We start from the raw sequence: 26,083 nt of genomic DNA, 5'->3' as shown, positions 1-26,083 counted from the left end.
GTTAAAGCTCTACACGGAAGCCTTTTATAAACCTGCCACAGTGTCAAACTCAGCGGCGTCCCATTTAATGCTGGTTTGTTGGGTCTCCAATATGTTTTCCAAACAGAGTTGCAGTAATCAGGTCATTTGTTATAATGACAACCATTAGGGGTGATCATCGTCACACAGCAGTCAGGCAGATAAATCAGGTGCTCTCAGATTCACCTCAATTACACACACACACACACACTTCCCTGCAGTGTTAGAGATTAAAGATGAAACATGTTAAATGATACATTAATTTTAATATCATATTCATTTCCTGTGCTTTTGAGGTGTAGTTCTCATTGTATTATCTGTCAGAGCCGAAATGATTTATTAGCTGTCAGAAATTAGTCAGCAACAATTAATAATTACTCTTGTTGAAGTTAGAATTGGAGCAAATAACTCACCGACAGGTTACAGGTGTAGTGTGAACATTTTATGGACTATTGGGCAGGCGTCACCATAGGCTTTGGGAGACTTAGGAGGCCAGCATATTACTGAAGGCTGCACGGGAAAAGTGCTCACTGTTGTATGACCTTTTAATGAAGATTATTTTGACATATGATGCTGTGACTTTTTAAATGAAATTTTCAACATTTCTATGAAATATGTTTTTGAATGTTTTGACAAATAATACCTTGACTTTATAATGAAATGTTTTTAAATGTTGTACTTCCATTTAAAAAGATTTTTCATAAATTATACTGACTTTATGACATTTTATTTATTTGACATAGTAAACTATGAATTTTTAATAACTTATTAGAGTTATTTAAATAAACTCTTATGGCATACAAACATTTTTATAAAATATTTTTGGAATTTTTTTTTTTTTTACAGACTGTGTTATGACTTTTTCAAATGACTTTTTTTAAAACCAGGTGACTTATTCGACAAATTATACTATGACTTTTTGAATGAAATTTTATCACATATTGTGATAGGATTTTTTTTTATATGAATTTTTTTGGATTTTTTTTTTACATAATATATTATGATTTCTTTGTGATATACTCTACTATAACTTTCTTATTATTTTTAATGAGATTTTTGTTGACATACTGTACTGACATTTTCCTGAAATATTTCTTCTATTTATTATACTAAAAGTAAAAATGGTATGACAAACTAGACTGTGACTTTAATGAAATTTAATGACATATTATACTGACTTTTTTTAAACAATTTATATGACATTCTATTAACTTTTGACTTTTGATTATGATATGTAACATTTTTATGACATTTTTGACACTGCTATGACTTGAATGTATGAAATACTATTGGAGGTTTCTGGACTTTTGATGTGCTGTACTTGGCTTTTTTTTTTTAAAAAAAATGCAATGCAAAATAACAATCCCTTTTTTTCTTAAATTGTATTACATACTATACTATCACTTATTAATGGAAATTTTATTACCTATAATACTGTGACTTTTTTTAAAAATGTATTTTTACATGAAAATCTTTTTTTGGTGTTACAGCACAGCTCAAAGACTGTGACAAAGATGGCAGACCAGACAAACAAACAGGTAAAAGCATTTTTATTTATAAAAGACAGAAATTAACCAAACAACACACCAAAGCAACCAATCGCTGTCATCAGGCTGGCTGGGAAGAGGCGATGCTCATGTAGCTGATGACTCTCCTTTAAGTTCCTGTAACATAACAACACAGAACTGTTTTTTCATGATTTATGACGACATGCTATGGTATGACTTTTTTTTTTTCATGATCCATGGTTTTTGACAACATGCTGCATTATGACGACATACTACTTGTCTTTCACATTTTATAAAATCATTTGATATATTGCACTAAGCCTTTTTATGGTTTTTGATGACCATGACCCTTTCTCATGAAATATGCTGACATACTATACTATGACTGTTTTACATTGTTTTTAACAGCATACTATGCTATGACTTTTTGTCATGGTTTTTGACGACATACTATACTATGAGGTTTTCTAAATTTTATGACATACCACAGTGTGACTTTTTTTTTTTTTTTACTTCAAAGTTATTACACATCGTCTCCACGTGTAAGAGTGGGCTTAAAACTCTTCTCTTAGATGAAGCTTATAGTTAGGTCTGGCTCAAGCTTGCCTTTCACCAGCCCACTTATGAGGCTGCTATACACCTAGTCTGCTGTGGGATGATACTCTGAGCGCCTCTTTCCCTTCAGTGACAAACATCCATGTCCCATAACTGCATGTTACTAACTTGGCTTCTTCTCTGGAGCTTTTGTGCTTTCTTGTCTCACAGGTTTCCATGAATCGGGTTTGCATCTGCTGCTGTGGTCCTAACTGATGCCTGCTGCTATTACTATTTATCATATTTATACTATTTACTATACACAATTGTTATTATCACACACATATTATCTTATATTAATATGTACAAATAACAAATATACCATCATATAGTGCTACTATTATTTTCCATGTTTTTATTATTACTGTTATTGTTGCTGTGCATCTCTCTCTGTCTCCCTCTCAGTATCACTTAGACATTCCATATGACCATGTTGTAATTTTATTTTGTTAACCATTTGGTAAATTTGACATCTGTTGAATATCTGTCCGACCTGTGTGAAGGATCCGTCCTTAACTGCTCTTTCTGAGGTTCCTCCAGATTTTTTCCTTGTTAAATTATTATTTTTTTGGGCGGGGGTGTTTCCTAATCTTCTGTGAGGATCCAAGGATGAAGGCTCTTGTACACTGTAAATCCCTTTGTAGCAAGTTGTGATGTTTGGCTATGCAAATAAAATTAATTAAACTGAACTATGACTGTTATTATTCATGTTTTTTGACAATGCTGACATACTGTACTATGACTGTTTAATGAAAAGTGTTACATACTATACTGTGATTGTTTTCATAATATGACGACATACTATGACTTTTTTCATGATATATGAAAACATACTATACTATGACTTTTTTTTTACTGGTTTTTGATGACATGCTCTACCAAAGTTTTTTTTTTTTTGCTGGTTTTTGACAATATGCTATACTATGACTTTTTTTCATGATTTTGATGATATTTATGATTTATGACGATTTATGACAACATACTATACTATGACTTTTTTTCATGGTTGTTGACAACATGCAATACTATGACTTTTTTTCGTGGTTGTTGACAACATACTATACTATGACTTTTTTCCATGGTTTTTGACACCATGCAATACTATGACCTTTTTTTCATGGTTGTTGACAACATGCTATACTAGGACTTTTTTCATGTTATATGACGACATACTATACTATGCCTTTTTTTCATGATATATGACGCCATACTATACTATGACCTTTTTTTTCATGGTTGTTGACAACATACTATACTATGATTTTTTTTTCCATGGTTTTTGACACCATGCAATACTATGCCTTTTTTTCATGATATATGACGCCATACTATACTATGACCTTTTTTTTCATGGTTGTTGACAACATACTATACTATGTATTTTTTTCATGATTTATGACGACATACTATACTATGACTTTTTTTCATGGTTTTTGACACCATGCAATACTATGACTTTTTTTCATGATTTATGACGACATGCTATACTATGACTTTTTTTCATGGTTTTTGACACCATGCAATACTATGACTTTTTTTTTACTGGTTTTTGATGACATGCTCTACCAAAGTTTTTTTTTTTTTGCTGGTTTTTGACAATATGCTATACTATGACTTTTTTTCATGATTTTGATGATATTTATGATTTATGACGATTTATGACAACATACTATACTATGACTTTTTTTCATGGTTGTTGACAACATGCAATACTATGACTTTTTTTCGTGGTTGTTGACAACATACTATACTATGACTTTTTTTTCATGGTTTTTGACACCATGCAATACTATGACTTTTTTCCATGGTTTTTGACACCATGCCATACTATGACTTTTTTTCATGATATGACGACATACTATACTATGACCTTTTTTTCATGGTTGTTGACAACATGCTATACTAGGACTTTTTTCATGTTATATGACGACATACTATACTATGCCTTTTTTTCATGATATATGACGCCATACTATACTATGACCTTTTTTTTCATGGTTGTTGACAACATACTATACTATGATTTTTTTTTCCATGGTTTTTGACACCATGCAATACTATGACTTTTTTTCATGATATGACGACATACTATACTATGACCTTTTTTTCATGGTTGTTGACAACATGCTATACTAGGACTTTTTTCATGTTATATGACGACATACTATACTATGCCTTTTTTTCATGATATATGACGCCATACTATACTATGACCTTTTTTTTCATGGTTGTTGACAACATGCTATACTATGTATTTTTTTCATGATTTATGACGACATACTATACTATGACTTTTTTTCATGGTTTTTGACACCATGCAATACTATGACTTTTTTTCATGATTTATGACGACATGCTATACTATGACTTTTTTTCATGGTTTTTGACACCATGCAATACTATGACTTTTTTTCATGATTTATGACGACATACAATACGATGACTTTTTTTCATGGTCTTTGACGACATACTATACTATGACTTTTTCATGGTTTTTGATTACATACTATACTATGACTTTTTTTCATGATATATGACAACATGCTATATTTTTCCATGGTTTTTGACAACATGCTATACTATGACTTTTTTCCATGATTTTGACGATATTTATGATTCATGACGACATACAATACTATGACTTTTTTTCATGATTTTTGACACCATGCAATACTATGACTTTTTTTCATGGTTTTGACGATATTTATGATTTATGATGATTTATGACGACATACAATACTATGACTTTTTTTCATGGTTTTTGACGACATGCTATACTATGACTTTTTTTCATGATACATGACGACATACTATACTATGACCTTTTTTTCATGGTTGTTGACAACATGCTATACTAGGACTTTTTTCATGATATATGACGACATACTATACTATGACCTTTTTTTTCATGGTTGTTGACAACATGCAATACTATGACTTTTTTTCGTGGTTGTTGACAACATACTATACTATGACTTTTTTTTCATGGTTTTTGACACCATGCAATACTATGACTTTTTTTCGTGGTTGTTGACAACATACTATACTATGACTTTTTTCCATGGTTTTTGACACCATGCCATACTATGACTTTTTTTCATGATATGACGACATACTATACTATGACCTTTTTTTCATGGTTGTTGACAACATGCTATACTAGGACTTTTTTCATGTTATATGACGACATACTATACTATGCCTTTTTTTCATGATATATGACGCCATACTATACTATGACCTTTTTTTTCATGGTTGTTGACAACATACTATACTATGATTTTTTTTTCCATGGTTTTTGACACCATGCAATACTATGACTTTTTTTCATGATATGACGACATACTATACTATGACCTTTTTTTCATGGTTGTTGACAACATGCTATACTAGGACTTTTTTCATGTTATATGACGACATACTATACTATGCCTTTTTTTCATGATATATGACGCCATACTATACTATGACCTTTTTTTTCATGGTTGTTGACAACATGCTATACTATGTATTTTTTTCATGATTTATGACGACATACTATACTATGACTTTTTTTCATGGTTTTTGACACCATGCAATACTATGACTTTTTTTCATGATTTATGACGACATGCTATACTATGACTTTTTTTCATGGTTTTTGACACCATGCAATACTATGACTTTTTTTCATGATTTATGACGACATACAATACGATGACTTTTTTTCATGGTCTTTGACGACATACTATACTATGACTTTTTCATGGTTTTTGATTACATACTATACTATGACTTTTTTTCATGATATATGACAACATGCTATATTTTTCCATGGTTTTTGACAACATGCTATACTATGACTTTTTTCCATGATTTTGACGATATTTATGATTCATGACGACATACAATACTATGACTTTTTTTCATGATTTTTGACACCATGCAATACTATGACTTTTTTTCATGGTTTTGACGATATTTATGATTTATGATGATTTATGACGACATACAATACTATGACTTTTTTTCATGGTTTTTGACGACATGCTATACTATGACTTTTTTTCATGATACATGACGACATACTATACTATGACCTTTTTTTCATGGTTGTTGACAACATGCTATACTAGGACTTTTTTCATGATATATGACGACATACTATACTATGACCTTTTTTTTCATGGTTGTTGACAACATGCAATACTATGACTTTTTTTCGTGGTTGTTGACAACATACTATACTATGACTTTTTTTTCATGGTTTTTGACACCATGCAATACTATGACTTTTTTTCGTGGTTGTTGACAACATACTATACTATGACTTTTTTTTCATGGTTGTTGACAACATACTATACTATGACTTTTTTTCATGATTTATGACGACATACAATACTAGGACTTTTTTCATGATATATGACGACATACTATACTATGACCTTTTTTTTCATGGTTGTTGACAACATGCAATACTATGACTTTTTTTCGTGGTTGTTGACAACATACTATACTATGACTTTTTTTTCATGGTTTTTGACACCATACAATACTATGACTTTTTTTTCATAGTCTTTGACGACATGCTATACTATGACTTTTTCATGGTTTTTGACACCATGCAATACTGTGACTGTTTTTCATGATTTATGACGACATGCTATACTATGACTTTTTTTTCATGGTTTTTGTTGACATGCTATGCTACGACTTTTTTTCATGGTTTTTGTTGACATGCTATGCTATGACTTTTTTTCATGGTTTTTGATGACATGCGATACTGACTTTTTTCATGGTTTTTGACGACATGCTATACTATGACTTTTTCATGGTTTTTGACACCATGCAATACTGTGACTTTTTTTCATGATTTATGACGACATGCTATACTATGACTCTTTCATGGTTTTTGATTACATACTATACTATGACTTTTTTTTCATGGTTTTTGGCGACATGGTATTACTATGACTTTTTCATGGTTTTTGACACCATGCTATACTATGACTTTTTTTCATGATTTATGACGACATGCTATACTATGACTTTTTTTCATGGTTTTTGACGACATACTATGACTTTTTTCATGGTTTTTGTTGACATGCTATACTATGACTTTTTTTTTCATGGTTTTTGTTGACATGCTATGCTACGACTTTTTTTCATGGTTTTTGTTGACATGCTATGCTATGACTTTTTTTCATGGTTTTTGACGACATACTATACTATGACTTTTTTCTTTATCATATATGATGACATGCTATACTATGACTTTTTTTCCTATGTTTTTTGACAACATACTATACGATGACTTTTTTCCCATGGTTTTTGACAACATACTACATTATGACTTTTCAATCATGATTTTTGGCGACATACTATACAACACTACTTGTCTTTCACATTTTATAAAATCATTTGATATATTGCACTGACTATTTCTTCAAATGAAACTTTACAATTTCATGAAATACTCTTATCTAATTTTTTTTTTGACATACTGTACTGTGACCATGAAATACTGTTTGACTTTCTGATATACTAATTTGACTTTTAATATTTTTTTCACACACTGTACTATGACTTTTGACATACAATACTATGAGTATCAAATGTTATGACATACTGTAGTATGACCTTTTTCCAACATACTATACTACCAGTTTGTCGTGAAATTTTATGAGTTATTATAATTTTATTATCTTTTTTTAAACGAATTTGAGTTTTTATACTGTGACTTAACTCATACTATGCCTTGACTTTTTTGGCATGCTGTAGTAGAACTGTTTTATGAAATTATTTGGGGATTTTTTTTTCCTACTATTCCATGACTTACTGACATTTTATGACACTGTATTATGATTTTTTGAAGAATTGGATTGTTTTTACAAACTATTATTTTTCAGTCAATTTATTCTACATACTGTCCTGACTTACATGAAATATTTTTTGGAAAATTTTGGCATACTATACTATGATTTTTATTTGATGAATGTTTTTTGACATACTGTAGTTTGACTGATTAAATACTCATGGAACATTCTATCCTGTCCTTTTTTCTTAATCTTTTGACATGTTATACTAAGACTTTTTCAATTAAATATTTTTGGAATTTTCAATAATACACTGCAGGGTTTTTTCAACTCTAACGTTCATTAAATGGTTTTGGGAATATTCTTTGATCACATATCACACTAAGGCACATCACAATGTGCAAAAACCGAATGAAAAAGAGCTATCAGTGCACAGAACCACAACATTCTCTCTCTACCAATATCACCTTCCCACTCCCGTGTTTCTCTCCCACATACCCACACACCTTACCTCATGTTTTCCATGGAGTTCAAGGAAAAGTCTGTGGGAGAAGACACAGTAGTTTGACTACTTGACAGCAGCCCAAATTTTCTGAACAGCTATTATGCATGGTTGAAACTGCGTCACATGAGAACACGCTGTTTTGTATAATTGCTGGTGTTGCTATATCAATCCATTTGTTGTTTGTTTGCTGGTTCTCTGTCTGTCCATCCCATTCTCGTGAATGCAACATCTCAAGAATGTTGTGTGGAAATTTTGTTAAATTTGGAAAAAAATGTCCACTTTGAGTCAACAATTAACTGATGACATTTTGATGTCACCATCACCTCACAAAAGATGTTATTGGCCATACCTCAAGAATTTATATGCTGATGAATTATGATTACATTTCAAATAAATATCTAATAGCATAAAATGATAAAGTGATGGTGATGTGTTTTATACCCCCAAAGGTCAACTTCACTGTGACACTCTAATGTCGACCATGAAACCGCTGTGATTGTATAGATCCTCTGTGCTGCTGAATTGAAGATGAGGGGGAAGCATCCATGTTTTAGAATTTGTAACTTCTTTGCAGCAACATCCATATTTAACACATTGTCTACGGTCATGGCTACATATGACTCTGGACAGACATGAATGTAAACTGCAACTTGACTGGTTGGTGGAAGCACACAGACGAGGCAGTAATTCTAGGTTTTATGACAGGATACTTTGACTTTTTTGACTTACTATACTATGATAATTGAGATTATATTTTTATGGCATACTATACAATGATTTTTTTTAAAGTATTTAAATGGACCATGGATTATGAAAATATAACGCATGCATTTCATGTCACATTCAGAGACTGAACTTTGAGAAACTACGAATTAGATGATGAGTATTAGATTGCACATCACAGTTAGTAGTTGGCACGTTAAGCTCATGATTAAATTACGAGTCCAAGTTTTCATGAAGGAAAAAATATTTTTATTTACAGAATACTTATATTTCAGTCAACTACAAAACTAGTTAGAGGATTACAGTTTTTCTGGCCATAAAATGAAGCTCATATGAAACGTTTGTGTCTCTGATCAGATATTGTGATAATGGTGCTAATGAATAGCTACACAAACAGAAACAAATGATGCATTAATAGACACAGTGCATTTGGAGCATTGGTGTGTGTGTATGTTACAGTGGACACTCTGGTTCATATCCAGGACCAAAATCATTCACCTTCTTCAGTAGTGCCGCTTTCACTGCGCTGATCTTTTCATCCAGCTCTGTCAGACTGCAGGCCTAATAGACAAAGTAAGAAACAACAAATCAATCAAAAAATAGGTTAACCTCCATCTATAAAGTGCAGCGAAAGTAAACAAAACAACTACTAACCTGAGCAGGGGATGTCTTTGGTCGCTTGTGCAGGTGACTCTACAGAAAGAAAAGGAAGTACACATTACACCTTTCTAATTAGTACAATGTCTAAACTGGCTCAAGCTTTGAGAAGCATACTGATGTACTTCTGTGTTTCCCTTCTTACTTCACCTCAAGGACTGAAAAAAGAATTTATTTTTATATGCAAAGAATAGCAGACAATATAGATTTGTTCAATTTTAAGATCATTACCTCCACCATGATTTGTTTGTCAGCAGAATTATGGAAAAACTACTGGCCTGATTTTCATAATACTTGGTAAGGTTTTAGCAGAGGCCAAGGAAGAACCATTTAACTCTGGAGTGGATCCAAAATACAGGTTGGATACACAATTTTTTTTTTTCAATTCCGTTAACATTTTAGATAGGGCATTTGGCCTTGGATGAGCTCTGTGCTCTCCCAGTGTCCTTCTAGTTTCTAGTGTTATTTGCCTTTATTGGATATTTTGACAATAGTCAGATGCAGAACATGGGAGGAGAGATTAGAGTGGTAACATCTGACAAATATCCTCAGTCAGACTTAAACAGGGGATTCCACGGTTACATGCTCTGTGTTTTTACTCCCCAACTTCATCTCTGTAAAAGCTTGCAGAATTGCCTGTTTTTGAGTTGCGGCACAATTTTTCGAGGCGCCTCCTTTACTGTTCAGTGTTAAAATGTTGTTCCTGAAATCGTGGGCCAACTGTGTGCAGCTCTTCAGCAAACACCAAACTACAGTATTTTCAGAAATTGTCCAAAAAAAAAAAAAAAAAAGAAAAGAAAAAAAAAGTGGTACTCTGAATATAAAAGACCCCATCAGTTTATTCAAAGACACTCGACATCGCTTGCTCTGCTCGCACAAACATGCAGTGAGTCAAAAGCAGATGGAGAGCAGCATACTCACAGAAGCAGCATGCTGTGCTGAGAGATACCAGCGTGAAGAGACATGCAGCATCTTAAGCACACTTATTCACATAACTAAACACAGACTGGACAGACTCCTTCAAGACAGGAAATTAGAGTCTGTGAGACCCTGCTATAGTCTGTCAGGTTGAATGTAAAGTCCAATAGATTACTCACTGCCATCTTTTTAGTCGCTGCATTTCTAAAAAAAGATTGGCGTAGTAAAAAAGTAGTAATTTCTCAAGTGAGCTGTGTGCAGTGACCTAAAAGTTAAAACCACACACGTTGCATTTTTTATTCAAATCAGCTTAAGTGTAACTCGAGGAGGGAAGCATGTTTGAGTATCGAGGCATATAAGGGAAACTTCATTAGCATCATACACAAACTCCTCTCATTAAGTAGATTTGATTTCGAAATAACTTTCCCCTCAGCACACCAATATTCTGAACCCAAATTTAAGCATTATAACACGGAGAGCATTTCAAAATGGACTAACAAAAAAAGACTGTAGAGCTTCTTGTTACTATAGGGTGAATCATTGTCTGTTGAATTCTTACATGTAAATTCTGTAGTTCTTTCAATCGAAGTATCCAAAATACAGAACACACCTGAACAAACTTGAACCACCCAGAGAGCCAAAAGATAAACTGCACTAAAAAACTGATGGATTTTCATTTTTGCCTGTACTTACAGTCATTGATCAAATATATTATCTATTTATTTATGTAGACACGGTTGTCTACATCTCCACAGGCCAAAATAAAAATTAGCAATGGCGGGGACTTAACTGTACAGGTGGTAGCTTTTAATTATAAAATATCTTGTGAAATCATTTGCAGGATGAGCATCACCCTCTTGCTTGCACATGAGAAGATACAGAATTAATAATGTTTTTAAAAAACAGAAAAAAACAAAACCTCAAAGTACCTTTAAAGCTGTAGGTAAGAACTTTGTCATATTTTCTGAAACTGTAACTACATCCGTGCAGTACTACATGACACAGATACAGTTCCTCATAATGCTTCTTATGTTGGCAAATAAAACAATCTGCATGACTGAATTACATGTAAAGTCAAAGTCAATTAGATGTGAATTCCCTCCAGACAGTGCGATGGATGCGAATGACGCGAATTAAGCGGCACGAATAAAGCAAATAGGGTGATTTCCCGTAATACACTCCTTCGAGAGTTGAAAAAACTGAACTTCAGCAACCAATTTGCACCGTGATAGCCAAACAGCATTGAGATCCTCCGGGTACTTATGACACAGAGGACGTACCAGTGGAAGTTCATTCATTGATTCAGCGATTTCACACGGGTATGACACAAGTTATCCACATGTATGAAGCAGTCAATACAAAATATTCTAGTAGTTGTGCGATGCAAATTTTCACACAACATAACGGTATTTGCTAGAATCCACTGTGGCTCATGGAAAACCACCAATCAGAGCTGCGAAGTCTCTAACGCAGCTGTCAGTCATGTCCTTCGCTGCTCATGAACTGCAGACAAACTAGGCAGCGCTGATCAAATATGAACCAAGATTCTGTTAGTGCATTGCCTATTTCTCACCTCAATGTTTTCAGAAACATTTTAGTGTATGTTTACATGGCTCCAGGCTAACTTTTCCAATTTGTAAGTTTTTTGCACCTGCACATTATCTGGTTGCACCTTTTTTTTTTTAAATTATTTTTATTTAAAGCTTTTGTTATTTTTCAAAATATCCAATAACCAAAATAATAAATTAACTGAAAAATGCGCTGCTGTTGCTCTGATGCAGCCACCTCTCTCTGTCTGCAGTCACCACTCTGTAGCCTCGCTCAATGTCCAGCCCACAGCACTACCTGACTAGTTTGATGTCACAAGCAAGTTGCAAAATGCAGCTTCAGCAGCAATGCGTTAAACCCTTTTATGTGAGTCAGCTGTCACTTTGTCGATGTTGGAGACTTCAGTCTGAATCGTGCCCTCACATTAATGTAACCATGTGAAATTTTAAAATGCAGGCTTGTGGGTGGTGATTAATTTTGGCTTGACTGTTTTCAACATGGCAGCTGGAGAAAACTCATTTTACAGTTAAACAGTGCACTTAAATATATTTCAATGCAGTAACAGAATCTTGATGCATATTTGATTAGCGCTGCCTAGTTTGACAGTTTAAACCAAATTCACAAGTAGTGACTGACATGACTGACAGCTGCATAAGAGACTCCTCAGCTCTGATTGGTTGTTTCTGTGCATGTGTGGTAGATTGTTGCAAATGCCATTTTTTATGGCATTTTGATGAGCATCTGACTCCTGTACTGCTGTATTCATATAGTGACAGTTTCAGCAAATATGACAAAAAGTTCTTACCAACTACAGCTTTAAAGGTACCCTGAGGGTTGCTTTTTTTTAAAAACATTATTAACGCTATATCCTCTTGTGCTCAAGCCAGTAGGTGATGCAACATCCTGCTAATGATTTCACACTTCTCCACTAATCTACAGGTCTTGGTAACGCACCGAGAGATGTAGCAATTTGCCAGCAAAAGCAGGGAAGAGGAATAAAAAAATCTGTTTTGTGTAGGGAAATGAATTCAACATGTTTGTGTTGAATGTATTCTCTCAAGGACACATAAAATGTACTGAATGTAAACATAACCTTTGTTTGCAAGAAACCTCCACAGGGCAACTTTAAGTTCACACTGGAGAAGTGGGTAAAACCGATAAGGAGAAGAGGTGAGAGTCTTACAGTAACTGCTTCAAATGTCCGCAGCAAATATATAAATGTGCAAATTAAGTTAAACAGAAAATTGCTAGTACGGAAAAAAAAGACCTGTGTATGAACACTGCTTTTCATGTATCTACTTCAAAGCCACAAGACTCACCGCGGACTCAAAGTACTCTGGTGAGAGTCCCTCCAACTCCAGGATACGATCCTCCAGCCTCTTCAGTCTCTGGTACACACTCAGTGGAACTGGACCCGCTAAAGAAATAAAACGCGTGTTAAAAAGTCTGAATGCTGATCCTTTTACATGACAAATTCATGATGCAGAACAACCACCGCTCCACCCAGCTTGGTCTTGGCAAGGTGCTGGAAACATCAATAACTGGGAGGAAAAAACTGGTAAATGGTCAAACTGGTAGAAAAAGATTTCCGCACACTTACATCCCTGCAGTGTTCCATTTTATTGTTGAGCTTTCGGTCCACTAGACCTTCATCAAGCAGGTAAGAGTAAACAATCTCAGGCTAATCACTGGCAGTATGCAAAACACCTGTGCACTACCCTGGTGTTAGAAGCTCCACCTCCTGGGAGTTGTAGTTTTTTTTTTAAATAGTACTGAATGGCAAACTGTGAGGCATACAAATGGAAGCCATACTTGCCTTGTCATACAATACCAGAATACAAAAACAAAAATAGAAGATAAGACAAAGAAGAAGCGTTGCTGGGTCTTAGTAGGAGTCACATACAGGTGCTCTTTGGATACTTAAAGTGTACTGTGGTTATTCCATCTTGTGAAGGGCTCATTGCATTAATATGCTCTCAGTTAACAAATATAAATGCAAGTCTCCTTCAAAAACAATCCAAGGCACACTGTAGGGTTTGTGCAAAAATTAAAATGCAAAATTTTACATGGCAGTATTGATTAAAAAGACCAACACGTTGCGACTCTTAGGTCTTCATCGGGGTCACTGTCTGCTGTAGCTTACACAGAGTGTCTACAGATTAACCAAGTCAAATTTAAGACTTTTTAAGACCTTTTTAATACCACTTCATGTGAAATTTTAGATGTCAGTTCAAAATGAACAGTGAGGAAAACTGACAAAAACTGGGTGAGTTTAGGTTTAATGTGTTTTATGAAAAAACAAAAAAGGCTGGAAAAACGTTTGTGGTAATGTGACCGAAAATATTTAAGATCCATCGAGTCTGAATTTAAGACAGTTTAAGACTTTTTAAAGTCTTATATTAGGAAAACTTAATTTAAGACATTTCAGGGCTTTTTAAGGACCTGTAGACACCCTGGTGTTGTGTGGTGTTGTGGGTTGAGCGAGTTTACTGCGTCCTTTCATGTTAAAGTTATGAATTTGTGCTCATTCAAAAATATTGTAATGAAGGGCTGGATGACTTTAATGTAGTTCAGTTATTTATTTATTTATTTTCATACAGAAAATGTCTTTGTTTCCCTGGCAAAAAGGGGGAATAAATAACAACAAAAGCAGAATTTCACAATTGGTTTATCCCTAGTGAAAGCTAATCTATTTACTTATGTTATTCAACAAAAGTGAATAATTTCAAATAGATTATACTCTACATACAGACTATGATGCCCTTCATAATCAAATTTCAGTGTTACATTTTCTGTACACTGTGGTGGTAAATTGCTAACATTTAAAACTTTGGACATTCTCTGAAAAAAGGCTAAATATTTCAGTTTAGTTGAAAATAAAACACCTGTTGAATTTTTAAGCAGCATCTGTGATGATGTGGCCCTTGTAGCCACGTAAAACACAACATACAGTGCAACACTTTGTGTGTTTGTCCTTCTCTGACCTGTTGGGAGCTTCAGGTGAGTCTCGATGTTGTGAAGTCGCTCTTCTATGGCTGTATTTCCGCAGTCTCTGCCCATCTGCCCCCTCTGCTGATCCCCTGCCTCTCCTTGGCCTCCTCCACCACGAGTCTGGGGCCCGTAAGTGTTTACCACCCGTGTAACTAGCCAGTCAAAGAAAACACATTAACAGAAGCTGCAATATTAAGCATGGACTAATTAACATAATGGTCTAAGGCCATATGTAAAGCATGCAGATGTACTGAGGCGTCCTACAAAACCCTTGATATGTGTCGGGTAGTTTAGATTCATTTGCACTGATGAATCTGTTGGTGATTTAAACTGTTAAGCACTTCCTCTTAATGATGTCTGGCGGCCAGCTGACCCCAAAACAGATTTATGTCATGATACACGTAAGATACTTTAGAGTGACATTTGAATTTAATTGCATTAATTAAACCAAAAATTATAAATAAAACAAGGTTTTAAACAAGGTTTTTAAGGATTATGGACTGGTGACTTTTTCAAAATGATCTGTGTAATTTCAAAAATGAGGGTTACAGTTTGCAAAAATAAAGCAGTTAAGAAATGTCACATTGACATTTGTGGCGAATTATTTTCTTACCTTTCACATGGCTTTTAAAACCAGGATAAGGAGTGAAAACTGCATCTGTTCTGGCACAACTGTTTTCTACAGAGGAGAAAATGTGATTAAAAAATATAACATGATGTAAAAATGTGGTTAAAAGTGATTTTAAAACGTTTATATACATCTCTTAAATCACAATTATTACCACTGGTGTGTCACACAGGCTTTGAATTTACAAAATGTCCTCTGTCTCATGTGTTTCTGGACTAAGCTGGTTGTGTTTTGAGGCCGAGTGTGTTAGCTACTTCAGCCCCACTCTTGGAGCAGTTCAGCCTGACCTCTCGCCTGTGGAAATCAGCTCTCTCCCAAACATTGGCAATCTGTGTGCAGGCTCCCTCTCCACCCTGCCCCCCAACCTCTCTCCCATTCTCACCCTGATTGCAGTCGATCACGTTGCAAAACTCGCGTACATTGTTTTCATTGATCTCCATCTGCTTGCGTTCCATAAATGCAGATATTCTTCGCTCAATCTAGGGTGACAAATGGAGAGACAACACAGATAATAAGATACACTGGACTGATGAGCTATTGATAGGTGTCAAGAATGCAATGAGGTTCTTTTTTCTGTTTAATGATCTGTGGCAAACAGTAATTTACATTACATGGAGTGAGAACTGTAGTAGGAAATTATTCCAGGTAGCCAAAAAAGTTGAATTGCTTGCCATCATCACATGATGGAATATGAATACTGTTTGCTTGGCTACCAAAATAAATGCACAACAGAATGGGGCCTCTTGTCCTTCATCCACATGCAATCTCAGAGTAATGAGCATCCACTTCATAATCCATCAAGGACCTGGCCCTCTCTCAAAGCCCTCCAGCAATGTGGTCTGTTCTACCCAACCACAGCACTAAAGGACCCCTTATTCTCTGCTGAACTCGGCTTATCAGATCTCCATCAAACATTTGCTTCACTGCGGCACGTCATGTGCACATCCTTGGGAGCAATTACTTATGATTATTCATTTGCTTGACAGAGAGTTAAGAGGGCTCTAAAAATGTCACTGCCAGAACAGCTGACAGATCTGCTGACAGAGACCAACCTCTGACTTCCTGGCTCTGATCTGAACCATGACGTCATCAGTCGCCGTCTTGCTCTCTGCCACCTCAGGGCTGGGAGGATGGTGCTCAGACAGTGCAATCGTCTGCTCTTGGAGTGACGATGAGATGACGGCATCGTCTGATGTGATGGCTTTTGTAGATGATGTATTAGCGTGAGAATCCACCAGCATCTTTAAGCTTTCTGAAACAGCCTGTATAAACAGTTGGGGCAGAAAAATATTGCATCAAGCACAAATATTTATTTTTAAATTCAAGTGGTTCACTAAGAAGCATAAAGGGGTATGATACACCTTCAAACAGCCTTGTGCTGTCTAAAATAATAATACATCGGTCATTAATTCAAAGTATTTCAGTAAACCCTTTTAGTGTTAAACTAATAAATCATGCAATTTAACCAGCAGCAAAATGTGGCCACTTCACCTGTAATTTAGTGATATGCTCCTGCAAACAGCTCAGCATGTGAGCATCTGGAGATGATGGCAGATCCACAGCATCGATGTTGACTTCTATTCTCAGAGCAGCATCACTTAATTTGAGCTTAAATTAAAAAACACAAACATAGTGGGGTTACACACCACAGAGAGCAGAATAAAACAGATTCAGAGTTAACATAATTTTGTCTAACTCAGTCAATTAGCTATGAACTAAAAATGAAACAGCAGCTACTATGATAACCTACTAGGGTTTAATCATTTAGTCACATTCTGAGAAAAAAAAGCAAATTATTTGCTGATACCAGCTTCATCAATTTGCAGTGTTTTCTGCTGTTCTGTTTTCTATCATTTCAAACTGAATATCTCTGGTTTGTTAGTTGTTTTGTTGTGTTTTGACATTTTATAACAGGGTGTCTACAGGATTTTCTTGTTCAAGCACTGCAGGTAAATATTAAGACAAGTTGTACATATGTTTCCTGTAAAGAAGAAGGTTTTATGTAAGAATATGGTATCAAAGTAAGTTAGGTTAATCTAGTAAAAAGACAGTATTAGGTTCAGTTGTAGGTTTTAAGATTTGTAACATCAAAAATTTGGACTTTCACACAGAAAATCCTATTCCTTTTAACAAAGACAAATCAAATATGTATAAATGGAATTAGATTAAATGTTTGTGGCAATTAAGACCTCACAAATTCAAATTTAAGACTATTCAATGACTTCCGGGGCCTCATATTTATGGAATTGACGTTTAAGGACCTGCAGACACCCTGTAAACATATGATTTATCAAGATATTAAACCTTAAGGTGGACCCTAATTGTATAACAGTGGTGCAAAGCCACTTTGATGATCCTACAATTACTAAAGACACACATCATGTACATAACTAAGGTAGTGTAGATGCAAGGACCTTTATAATTGTACAACTGTGGCGTAAATAGAGCTGATATAAATGCTTTTTCATTCACTGAAAGGACAGGAATAGAGACCACACACGTGCGCAATACCATGTGAGTATTGTGTGAAATACAGTTTGCAGGGAAGAGCTTCAAAAAGAGCTGTGAACAGTGTTAGTGACAATAAAGTCGAAGCGAAATGAAGAGAAGTTAATGAAAAGTAGCTTAAATTGAAGCAGCGAAGTGGCTGTTTAAAGTAAGTCTGAATATGTGGGTTATAATTAAAATAAAATAATTAAGTAAAAACCAAAGCACTTCTTCGTTGCAACTTAGAAACACCGCTTGAATGTTGACCATGACTGAACTGAGAGAAGTCTATCCTCTCACTCCTGCTACACCGGGATGCTAAAAACATTAGCATGTAGCTAGCTAACACCACGGACGGAAACACACGTCTCTCGGGGCTCTAACGGTGTCAACCAACCTCTGTCCCGAAGTCTGCTAACAGCTTCAGGAGCGCACACACACAGTCCCTGTAGCTGGACATTTTGCTGGCTTCATTAGGAGGAGCGTGATTTCCACTAAGCTTCATTGTCTCCGCCATTGCAGTCCAACGGCTGCTCGATACTGCCCGCTGATTCGTTAGAATGACATCACGTGAGCAGCGGTGCCGAGCAGTTCTTATACCAGTGAGTGCGCATGCGTGAAACGGATGTAGTTTCTCAGTGTATTAATTCAGACATAGTTGTTTAAGATAATGTAATTTAATAAAAATGTAATTCTATATTCGGCATGAATCTTCATTACTTAATTGTTCTATATTTATTCCTATGTTTCCACGTTTGTCTCTATTTGCTGCTGTTTTTTAAAATTGTTAATAGACACACTTATTTTTTAACATCTTCATTTTTATTTATTTGTTATGAAATGTTTTATAATTACTTAGAAATTTACTATAAATGACTGCTTTTAATTCCTGCCTGCAAACCAAACTTTCCCTCAAAATAATTATAAAGTTAAAGTTGTGAAAGACTATCTCCTGGGTGAGAAAACTGTAGTGTTGAATTTAAATACATTTGTATTTAGAATATTAATAATTGGCCTAATAAACTGTCCCCTGATGATTTTAAGGTGTTGGAAAGAGCCTCAAACTCCTACACTGAATATGTGAATTGTTCAAATGATGGAAACTACTGCATGCAAAAAGATGTTGGGAAGATTGAACAAGAAAAATGACATTATTAATGAACAATGGGACAGTTTTTGTGGACATATGTCTGGAGGGCACAATTTGACCATGTATGACCACTGATGATGCAACACATTGCACCAATGATTGATATATTAATGTGACTAAATAGATGGCTTTCTTTTTTAGTGTCTATCAATACTTACATTACCTGCCTGTTTGTTTGTTTGTAATTATCCTTGTCTTATTTTGTTTCTAATTTTCCTGAAAAAATGTAATTGAAAAAATTAATAATAAAAAATAATACTAAAGTTAAAGAAGTTGAAATATTCCATCGTCCAAGTAAAGGTCCTGCAAATAAAGAGAAAGTACAGAAATATTAACACAAAATATACTTAAGCATCAAACATAAAAGTACTATATATGGATAAGTGTTACAGTATATACTAGTGGATTATTACTATTATTTATTTATCAAAATGTAAGCAGCATATCAGTGTTGCAGCTGGTTGAGTTGGTGATATTACTAACAAGTTTATATTAGTAGTATCCGATAAATTAATTAATAATAAATCATATTTTCTTAACCACTTGCATGTTTTGTTTGTAAAATTTTAATTTACAAACTAGCACCACATCTATGAAACAAATTACCAAAAGATAAAAGGAGTGCTTAATCTCTTTAACAGTAATCTTAACCCTATTATTAATGTCACGTTTACTACTTTTCCTTTGTCATTTTCATTTTTCAGTGTAGATTGCCTCTGTATTTAAATGTAGGTAAAGCACTTTAAAAACTGCCCGATGTATAAATTGAGCTACATCAATAAATTGCCTTGCTTTGCTTCATAGCTGTAAAATAAATGCAGGATGTTGCAGGTAATGGCGATATTATTAAGAGAGGTTTCAGCAGAATGAAATGTCCATTTGTCCTCATTAAGATTAAAAAGGTTTGCCAGAACATGGCTCATAAACATCATTACTAAAACCTTCCAGTAATTGGTGAAAGATAAATGACACTCAAATAAGAAAATTATCTTCTGGCTGTATTGACTCAAATGAGCTTAATTACACGTGTATCTACATTAACTGCATTATAATTCTACAACACAGCTTTAATACAATGTATTGCTGCTCAGGATTTTCCCTCTGAATTATATCTGCAGTAAAATAATAGACAATCAGACGTGGCTACCTGCAGATTGCGTCAAATGAGAGATTTGTAGCCACATTTAACTGTATTCTCCATCACTTACTTTTCAGACAGGAGAAAGAATGGTCACTCAATTATAAGAACATTGTCCCAGAGACCGCAGCAGACTGTGCAGCAGGGCATTGGGATGGGAACCTGGCCACAATGGCGTATTTTTCTGAGTTGAGTGACTGTGGGAAAATCTCCCTCCTCTATTCAGACATTTTTTCCTTCTTTTCATATAATGAGGAGAGAGACTGATGAAGGCAACAACAGAAAAAGAACAATTACAGGCAATGAGAAAGCACAACCACTCAGAACTCAATAATGCTCTCTAGAAGGGTTAATCATTTTAGGAAGGGGTCTGAAGACAAGCCTTTTTAGTTAATTCATCTCTGGGGTGATATTTTTTTCCCCCTGAAACAGGAAGGGAACTGTAACACTTGACATGGTTTGACATGCTGAGCCACTGCTGAATGTTCCCACACAGCAAGGAGCTCAGAAATTTAAAAACTGCTCATTTAATTTGGCTGACTGCAGACCCAGGAGCCGTGTTGATTTTCCTTTTTTCCGAGCTGGCAGGAATTGTTATTTGAGGTGCTCGGAGGGTTAGGGGAGGTTATATCAAAACTTTTATACATAACTTTTATAAGTTGAATTGTGCAGACAGTTACAGTCTGTGAATGTCACTTGATGCTCTTGTGGTTTTATTTTTGAAAGATCTTCATGTAGTTGAAATTGGAAAAGACGCTGGTGGAAGAAGATGACATTTATCTTTTATATAGACTACCTGCACAACAATATAAATTAGAGGTGGGGGAAAAATCGAGCAAAGCATGCAGCATAGTATTGTGATCATTTGCAAGGCAACTTTGTATTTTGTTTTTTATCTATAATGTACACCATACATATTGCAAATACCAATAAAACGTTTAGCCTACTAGAATGATAAAATAAATTGCTTTTTCAGTCCACTAAAAACCTGTTGCTGCAATCAAAATGAAAACTGAATAAAAAAAAAATTGACAGACTGAAAACTGCATCTTATTAGATGAAAACAGATGCTGACAAAGCTTTTTCTTAATTTGCAGTTGAGAAAAAGGCAGTAAATTGCAATATATGTTCTTGCAACAAACAACACATCTAAAAAAATTTAAATTCGTAATAATATTGTATCATATGTACTGCGATAATATTGCATCAGGGGGCCTCTGGTGAGTCACAGACCTACTTACAATATATCTAATTACAGCCGACAATCTCAAATACAAAAGTATTGGCATCAAAATGTAAAATATCAAAAGTAAAAGCGCTCATTATGCAAAATGGGCCCTGTCCTGTATTATATTATTGGGCTATTATTATTAATGCATCAATATATAAGCAATACTTCTATTAAAATACTACAGTAAAATATAAATACAGTAATAAACACTTGAAAAACTGTATTTATTGTACATTGTGTTAGCAGTATCTTCTTTAAAACTCATTCAAAATACAAACAAAAGGCAAAAAACTGATCCTAGTTTTGTGAGTTTGGAGGTTTACTGTCATTATATGTGCTTGACAGGAGTGTTTGAGGTGCATTAAGTGCATTTTCAAATATTTAACCTGATGAGATTCAAAACAAAACACAAGAGCATCGAGTGCAAGGGCAAAGGGTTCGTTTCAACATTGTGGGCGGTGGGGAGGGACACATGAAACGTGGGGGTTGGGTTCCTCTGCCAGAAAAAATCTGAGTATCAAACACTTAATTTCCTGCATTCTGCTACTTTTATTTATATTTTTATGAGGGGGAAAAATGCACATTTTAAATACTGAGGGAGAGGTGTCCCCTTTGTGCACCCTGAAATCTACTCCCATCATTGAGTTGCATTCAAAGACCACAAATGTGTGCCAACCCTGTTATAGTGTGTTAAAAACATCATATATGAAATTTTAACTGTTATACACTGCTTACAAATGTTACAAAGGAGGTGATACTGAGATACCTTTGTAGTTTTCAATAAAAACTTTGGTGGAAAATCTTCTACTCTGGCTCACAAGAAGGCAGTCTTGGCAGAGAGAGGCAGTTTGTGTTGTTCAGGAAACAAGGTGCTGGTGGTGGCGACGGTGCCGGTGGAGGGAAGCGAGTGAAGAGGGATTGTTGCTGCCTCTTGCCTTAGTCACATCAGCCACCTGCAGGAAAGTAAAAAGGTCCGCTTTTAAGCCTGTCTGCTCCACAGCGGCAGATGATGTTGACAGAGCATGAGACAGAGTAAAGGCCAGACAGGAGGGTCAGGAGAAAGAGGGAGCACAATGTAGAGAGGCAAGTGGATTGCAGTGGGAAGGTTTTTGTCTCATTTAACCGAGAGGGGAATAATTAAATGTATTCCTCTTCTGTGGCCTTGAGACTGAGCTCCCCACAGCAGCTGAACATGGAGAGATGCTGCTTTTTAATAACTATAAACCAATGTTTCCGACAACCATCTTTTATCATAACAAGAGAACCACTTGTTAGACATAAAGCAAGAAGACATCACAGTGGATAAAATATATTGAGTTGCCTGGTTATTTCATTATTCGCTGTTGAAAGAGTCTACAGCCAAACTGGCAGCTCTGAGAGGCTGTACTGAGGCACAGTGGTGCTTTGAACCACTAATAACATGCTGATGTTTAGCAGGTATTATGTTTACATGTTTACATCATTCACCATCTCAGTTTAGTGTTGTTAGCATGCTAACATTAGCTAATTAGCACAAAGTACAAAGTACAGCTGAGGCAGATGGGAATGCTATTAGTTCTGCAGGTGTTTAAAAAGAAAGAGCTGAGAGAGACATGAATTACAGCACATTCTCACTACGACCTTGTCACCTATTGGTCATGGACTTTTCACGTCGATATATGATATGCAAGGTACCCTGGGTGCGTTGGTTGTTGACGTTCTTGGACGCCATGTCAACTTCAGCCTGTTACATGCATTGTCTGTTTTCAAAATACACTTCTGTTTTCATAGGAAATGTACTGTTTGCATACAGTCTCTTTCAAAATAAATGAACTACATTAGCTCAACAACAAACGCACGTGGTTACATTTGGCCAATGCGCTCGTTTGGTTGGGTTTGGGCAACAAAAGCACGTGGTTCTGTTAATAAAAAAAGAACAGGGTTTTATACAGGAAGCAAACATCGGACTCCTGGGTGAAAGTCAGTGGTTGTTGGACCCATCCACCACTCATCCCACCCACTCCACCCAGACTTTCGCCCAGTTAACTTACAATGTTGTCCAGCCGCTTTTCCCCCTGACGCCGCCGCACACCATTAGACAATAAGGGTGACTGGCCATGAATCATGCCAATGCGAAAGGACAGCTTTTTTCGTCTGTGTCTGACATCAGAAGTCACTGCCCAAGCGCCTAAGGAGTGAGACCAGGTTAGACTATGTGCAGCTGATGGCAATCCATCCAATAATAGTTTAACATTTAACTCAAAATCATTGTAAATAATGCTAGTAGAAATTACTTAAGTCATTAGGCTTCATTTTCTGGGAACCATGAATATCTATTTCAAATTTCATGGCAATCCATCCAGTAGGTTGAGATACTATACTGGGTTCCTTTGTTAGCACACTAACATTAGCTTATTAGCATTATACACAAAGGAAAGCTGAGGCTGTTAAGAATGTCATTAGTTTGGTCACAAAGCTTAAGTATTAGATAAATGGAAAGTTTCAACAGCTGGTGGTTAAAGGGAAACTATACCCTAACATCAAAAATACATGTTTTTATTCGACCAGACCACACCCACCAACCATATAACCATGCAGAAGGAACCGTGCATCTACTGCTAGCTCACCTAGCACCACTAAGCTAGCTAATGTTAGCCAGTAATTCTTGTATAGCCCACATATTTGCTGTGATCATGTGACCATGCGCTTACAGGAGTAAAGAAAGAAGCGGTCCCTTAATGAGGCAGGTTGGGCTATCGATGGGTCACAAAACATGGGACTTTATCCTGGGGCTTTCCTGAGGAGGCTGGTGTTTGGAACCATGTGAACTCTGAGTCATTTTAAGTTATGTAGTTACCAAGTTTACTTTCCAAAACCTTGACCAATCATAACCTCCGTAACATTAAGTACACATAGTCATTCGTGGGGCGCAAATTCGTAGGATATCATATGAACCATTGTATGAGCTCAGTGATGGTGGGTGCCATTAACGTTTACATCTTGCATTGTTGGGAGCAAACGCCTCTTGTGCATGAGTAGATGTACACTTTCTTCTGCACAGTGATACAGTTGGCAGGTGTGGTAAGGCAAGAGGAAAATAGTTCCTACATGAAACTGCTCACAACAAGGTCTGTGGATTATCTTGAGTAACCAGGTCATGATTTCTGGAAAGAGACATTGCTGTTGAGTTATCAAGTATATTTTTGGTGCTTTTTTGGTGCACCATGAGCTGAGTCCCATCTAGTTCCATCTCTACAGCCAATATCCCTAAAACCCGCCCAAAAACCATTTGCCTGATAGGCCACCATTGTAAAAGACACGTCTTTTAAAATGTTTACAAAAAGCTTTGAACTGCAAACAAGGTCAATAATGACTCTATTAGAATTTTGATCCATGGAGGTTTCATATTTGTAACATGTTCCAGGAGCCAAGAAACGTGATTTAATGATCCATAATGTCATCACAATGTAAAACCCACAAGCCGAGCAGGAACTCAGAGGTGAGGCAAGTGGGAGGAACACTACTGCGCATATTCAGTTGGCAGCATACCGCAGAAGTAAACCCAGAAGCTAGAAACTTTATATTGTGTATGCACCAGGTGAGCAACTCCAATGGGATAAGTAGGCGCCATCTTGGAATCTGGTATCTTGTCATTATCAAACATCTGTGAGTCCATGAAATGGCAGCCTGCTGGTGGCACTGGATGAAGGATCAGGCAATCACAGAAGTCAGCAGGATTCATCCTCTGGTTTCATGATGATCTGTTTGATGGTTGTTGAGATATTTCAGTGTTGACACAAGTGCTGGACTGACTGATGAGCATTGTTATCTATCCCTAAAGACACACTGACTAAAGCCAGATAGAAAACATGCACAGACTATTGTTACTGCTCACACAGAGGCAAACTCAGCTCCACCAAACTCTCAGCGAGTTAATGCGATGGGGAAAACACCACACTCCTGTGCAATGCAGTCTCCACTGAAAGTTAGCCACAGGGGTAGGCAGGCAGGTTATTGCTTTAAGCCACTTCTGACTGTGAAGAGCATTAATGATATGGACAAAGCGTTAAGGATCCTCCTAAAGTTATTAACTGGCTTTTACCGCAGCACACCGCTGTTCCTGACACATTTCCAATTAGCCAGAGGAAGATGCACAGCCACCAGCACTTTAGCCCTCCTATGTGCAACCGCTTAATCAGCTTAATACAGGTTC

At 35.7% G+C, this 26,083-nt stretch overlaps 1 protein-coding gene and 2 long non-coding RNA genes across 4 annotated transcripts in view; 1 reads left to right on the top strand and 2 right to left on the bottom strand.

The window, feature by feature from the left end:
- Positions 1-1,619, top strand: part of LOC117266637 (uncharacterized) — a 57,003-nt gene extending 55,384 nt beyond the window's left edge. The window contains exon 4 of the long non-coding RNA XR_004502510.2: positions 1,509-1,619. This is a non-coding gene — a long non-coding RNA (uncharacterized LOC117266637). The remainder of the gene's footprint in view (positions 1-1,508) is intronic.
- mbip (MAP3K12 binding inhibitory protein 1) lies at positions 1,552-18,953 on the bottom strand. 2 transcript variants are annotated; one of them, XM_033641914.2, is made up of 11 exons: positions 18,770-18,953; positions 17,377-17,493; positions 16,938-17,147; positions 16,268-16,364; positions 15,871-15,936; positions 15,251-15,409; positions 13,586-13,683; positions 9,798-9,836; positions 9,642-9,704; positions 8,427-8,457; positions 1,552-1,682 (listed from the first exon to the last, which is right to left on the bottom strand). In XM_033641914.2, the coding sequence occupies exons 1-10, from the start codon at positions 18,887-18,889 to the stop codon at positions 8,446-8,448; spliced, it is 981 nt and encodes a 326-aa protein (XP_033497805.2). In that variant the 5' UTR covers positions 18,890-18,953; the 3' UTR covers positions 1,552-1,682; positions 8,427-8,445. The 2 variants fall into 2 exon arrangements, with proteins under 2 accessions (XP_033497805.2, XP_033497804.2); XM_033641913.2 differs by lacking the exons at positions 1,552-1,682; positions 8,427-8,457 and having other exon boundaries at positions 9,370-9,704; positions 18,770-18,952.
- Positions 18,954-19,935: 982 nt separating this feature from the next.
- Positions 19,936-26,083, bottom strand: part of LOC144467093 (uncharacterized) — a 47,949-nt gene continuing 41,801 nt past the window's right edge. Inside the window, exon 4 of the long non-coding RNA XR_013493456.1 lies at positions 19,936-22,844. This is a non-coding gene — a long non-coding RNA (uncharacterized LOC144467093). The remainder of the gene's footprint in view (positions 22,845-26,083) is intronic.

The sequence above is a fragment of the Epinephelus lanceolatus genome, chromosome 15, assembly GCF_041903045.1.
Source record: "Epinephelus lanceolatus isolate andai-2023 chromosome 15, ASM4190304v1, whole genome shotgun sequence".
Taxonomy (NCBI): Eukaryota; Metazoa; Chordata; class Actinopteri; order Perciformes; family Serranidae; genus Epinephelus; species Epinephelus lanceolatus.
The sequence above is the reverse complement of the archived record's forward strand: the minus strand, read 5'-3'. Positions and strand labels throughout refer to the sequence as shown.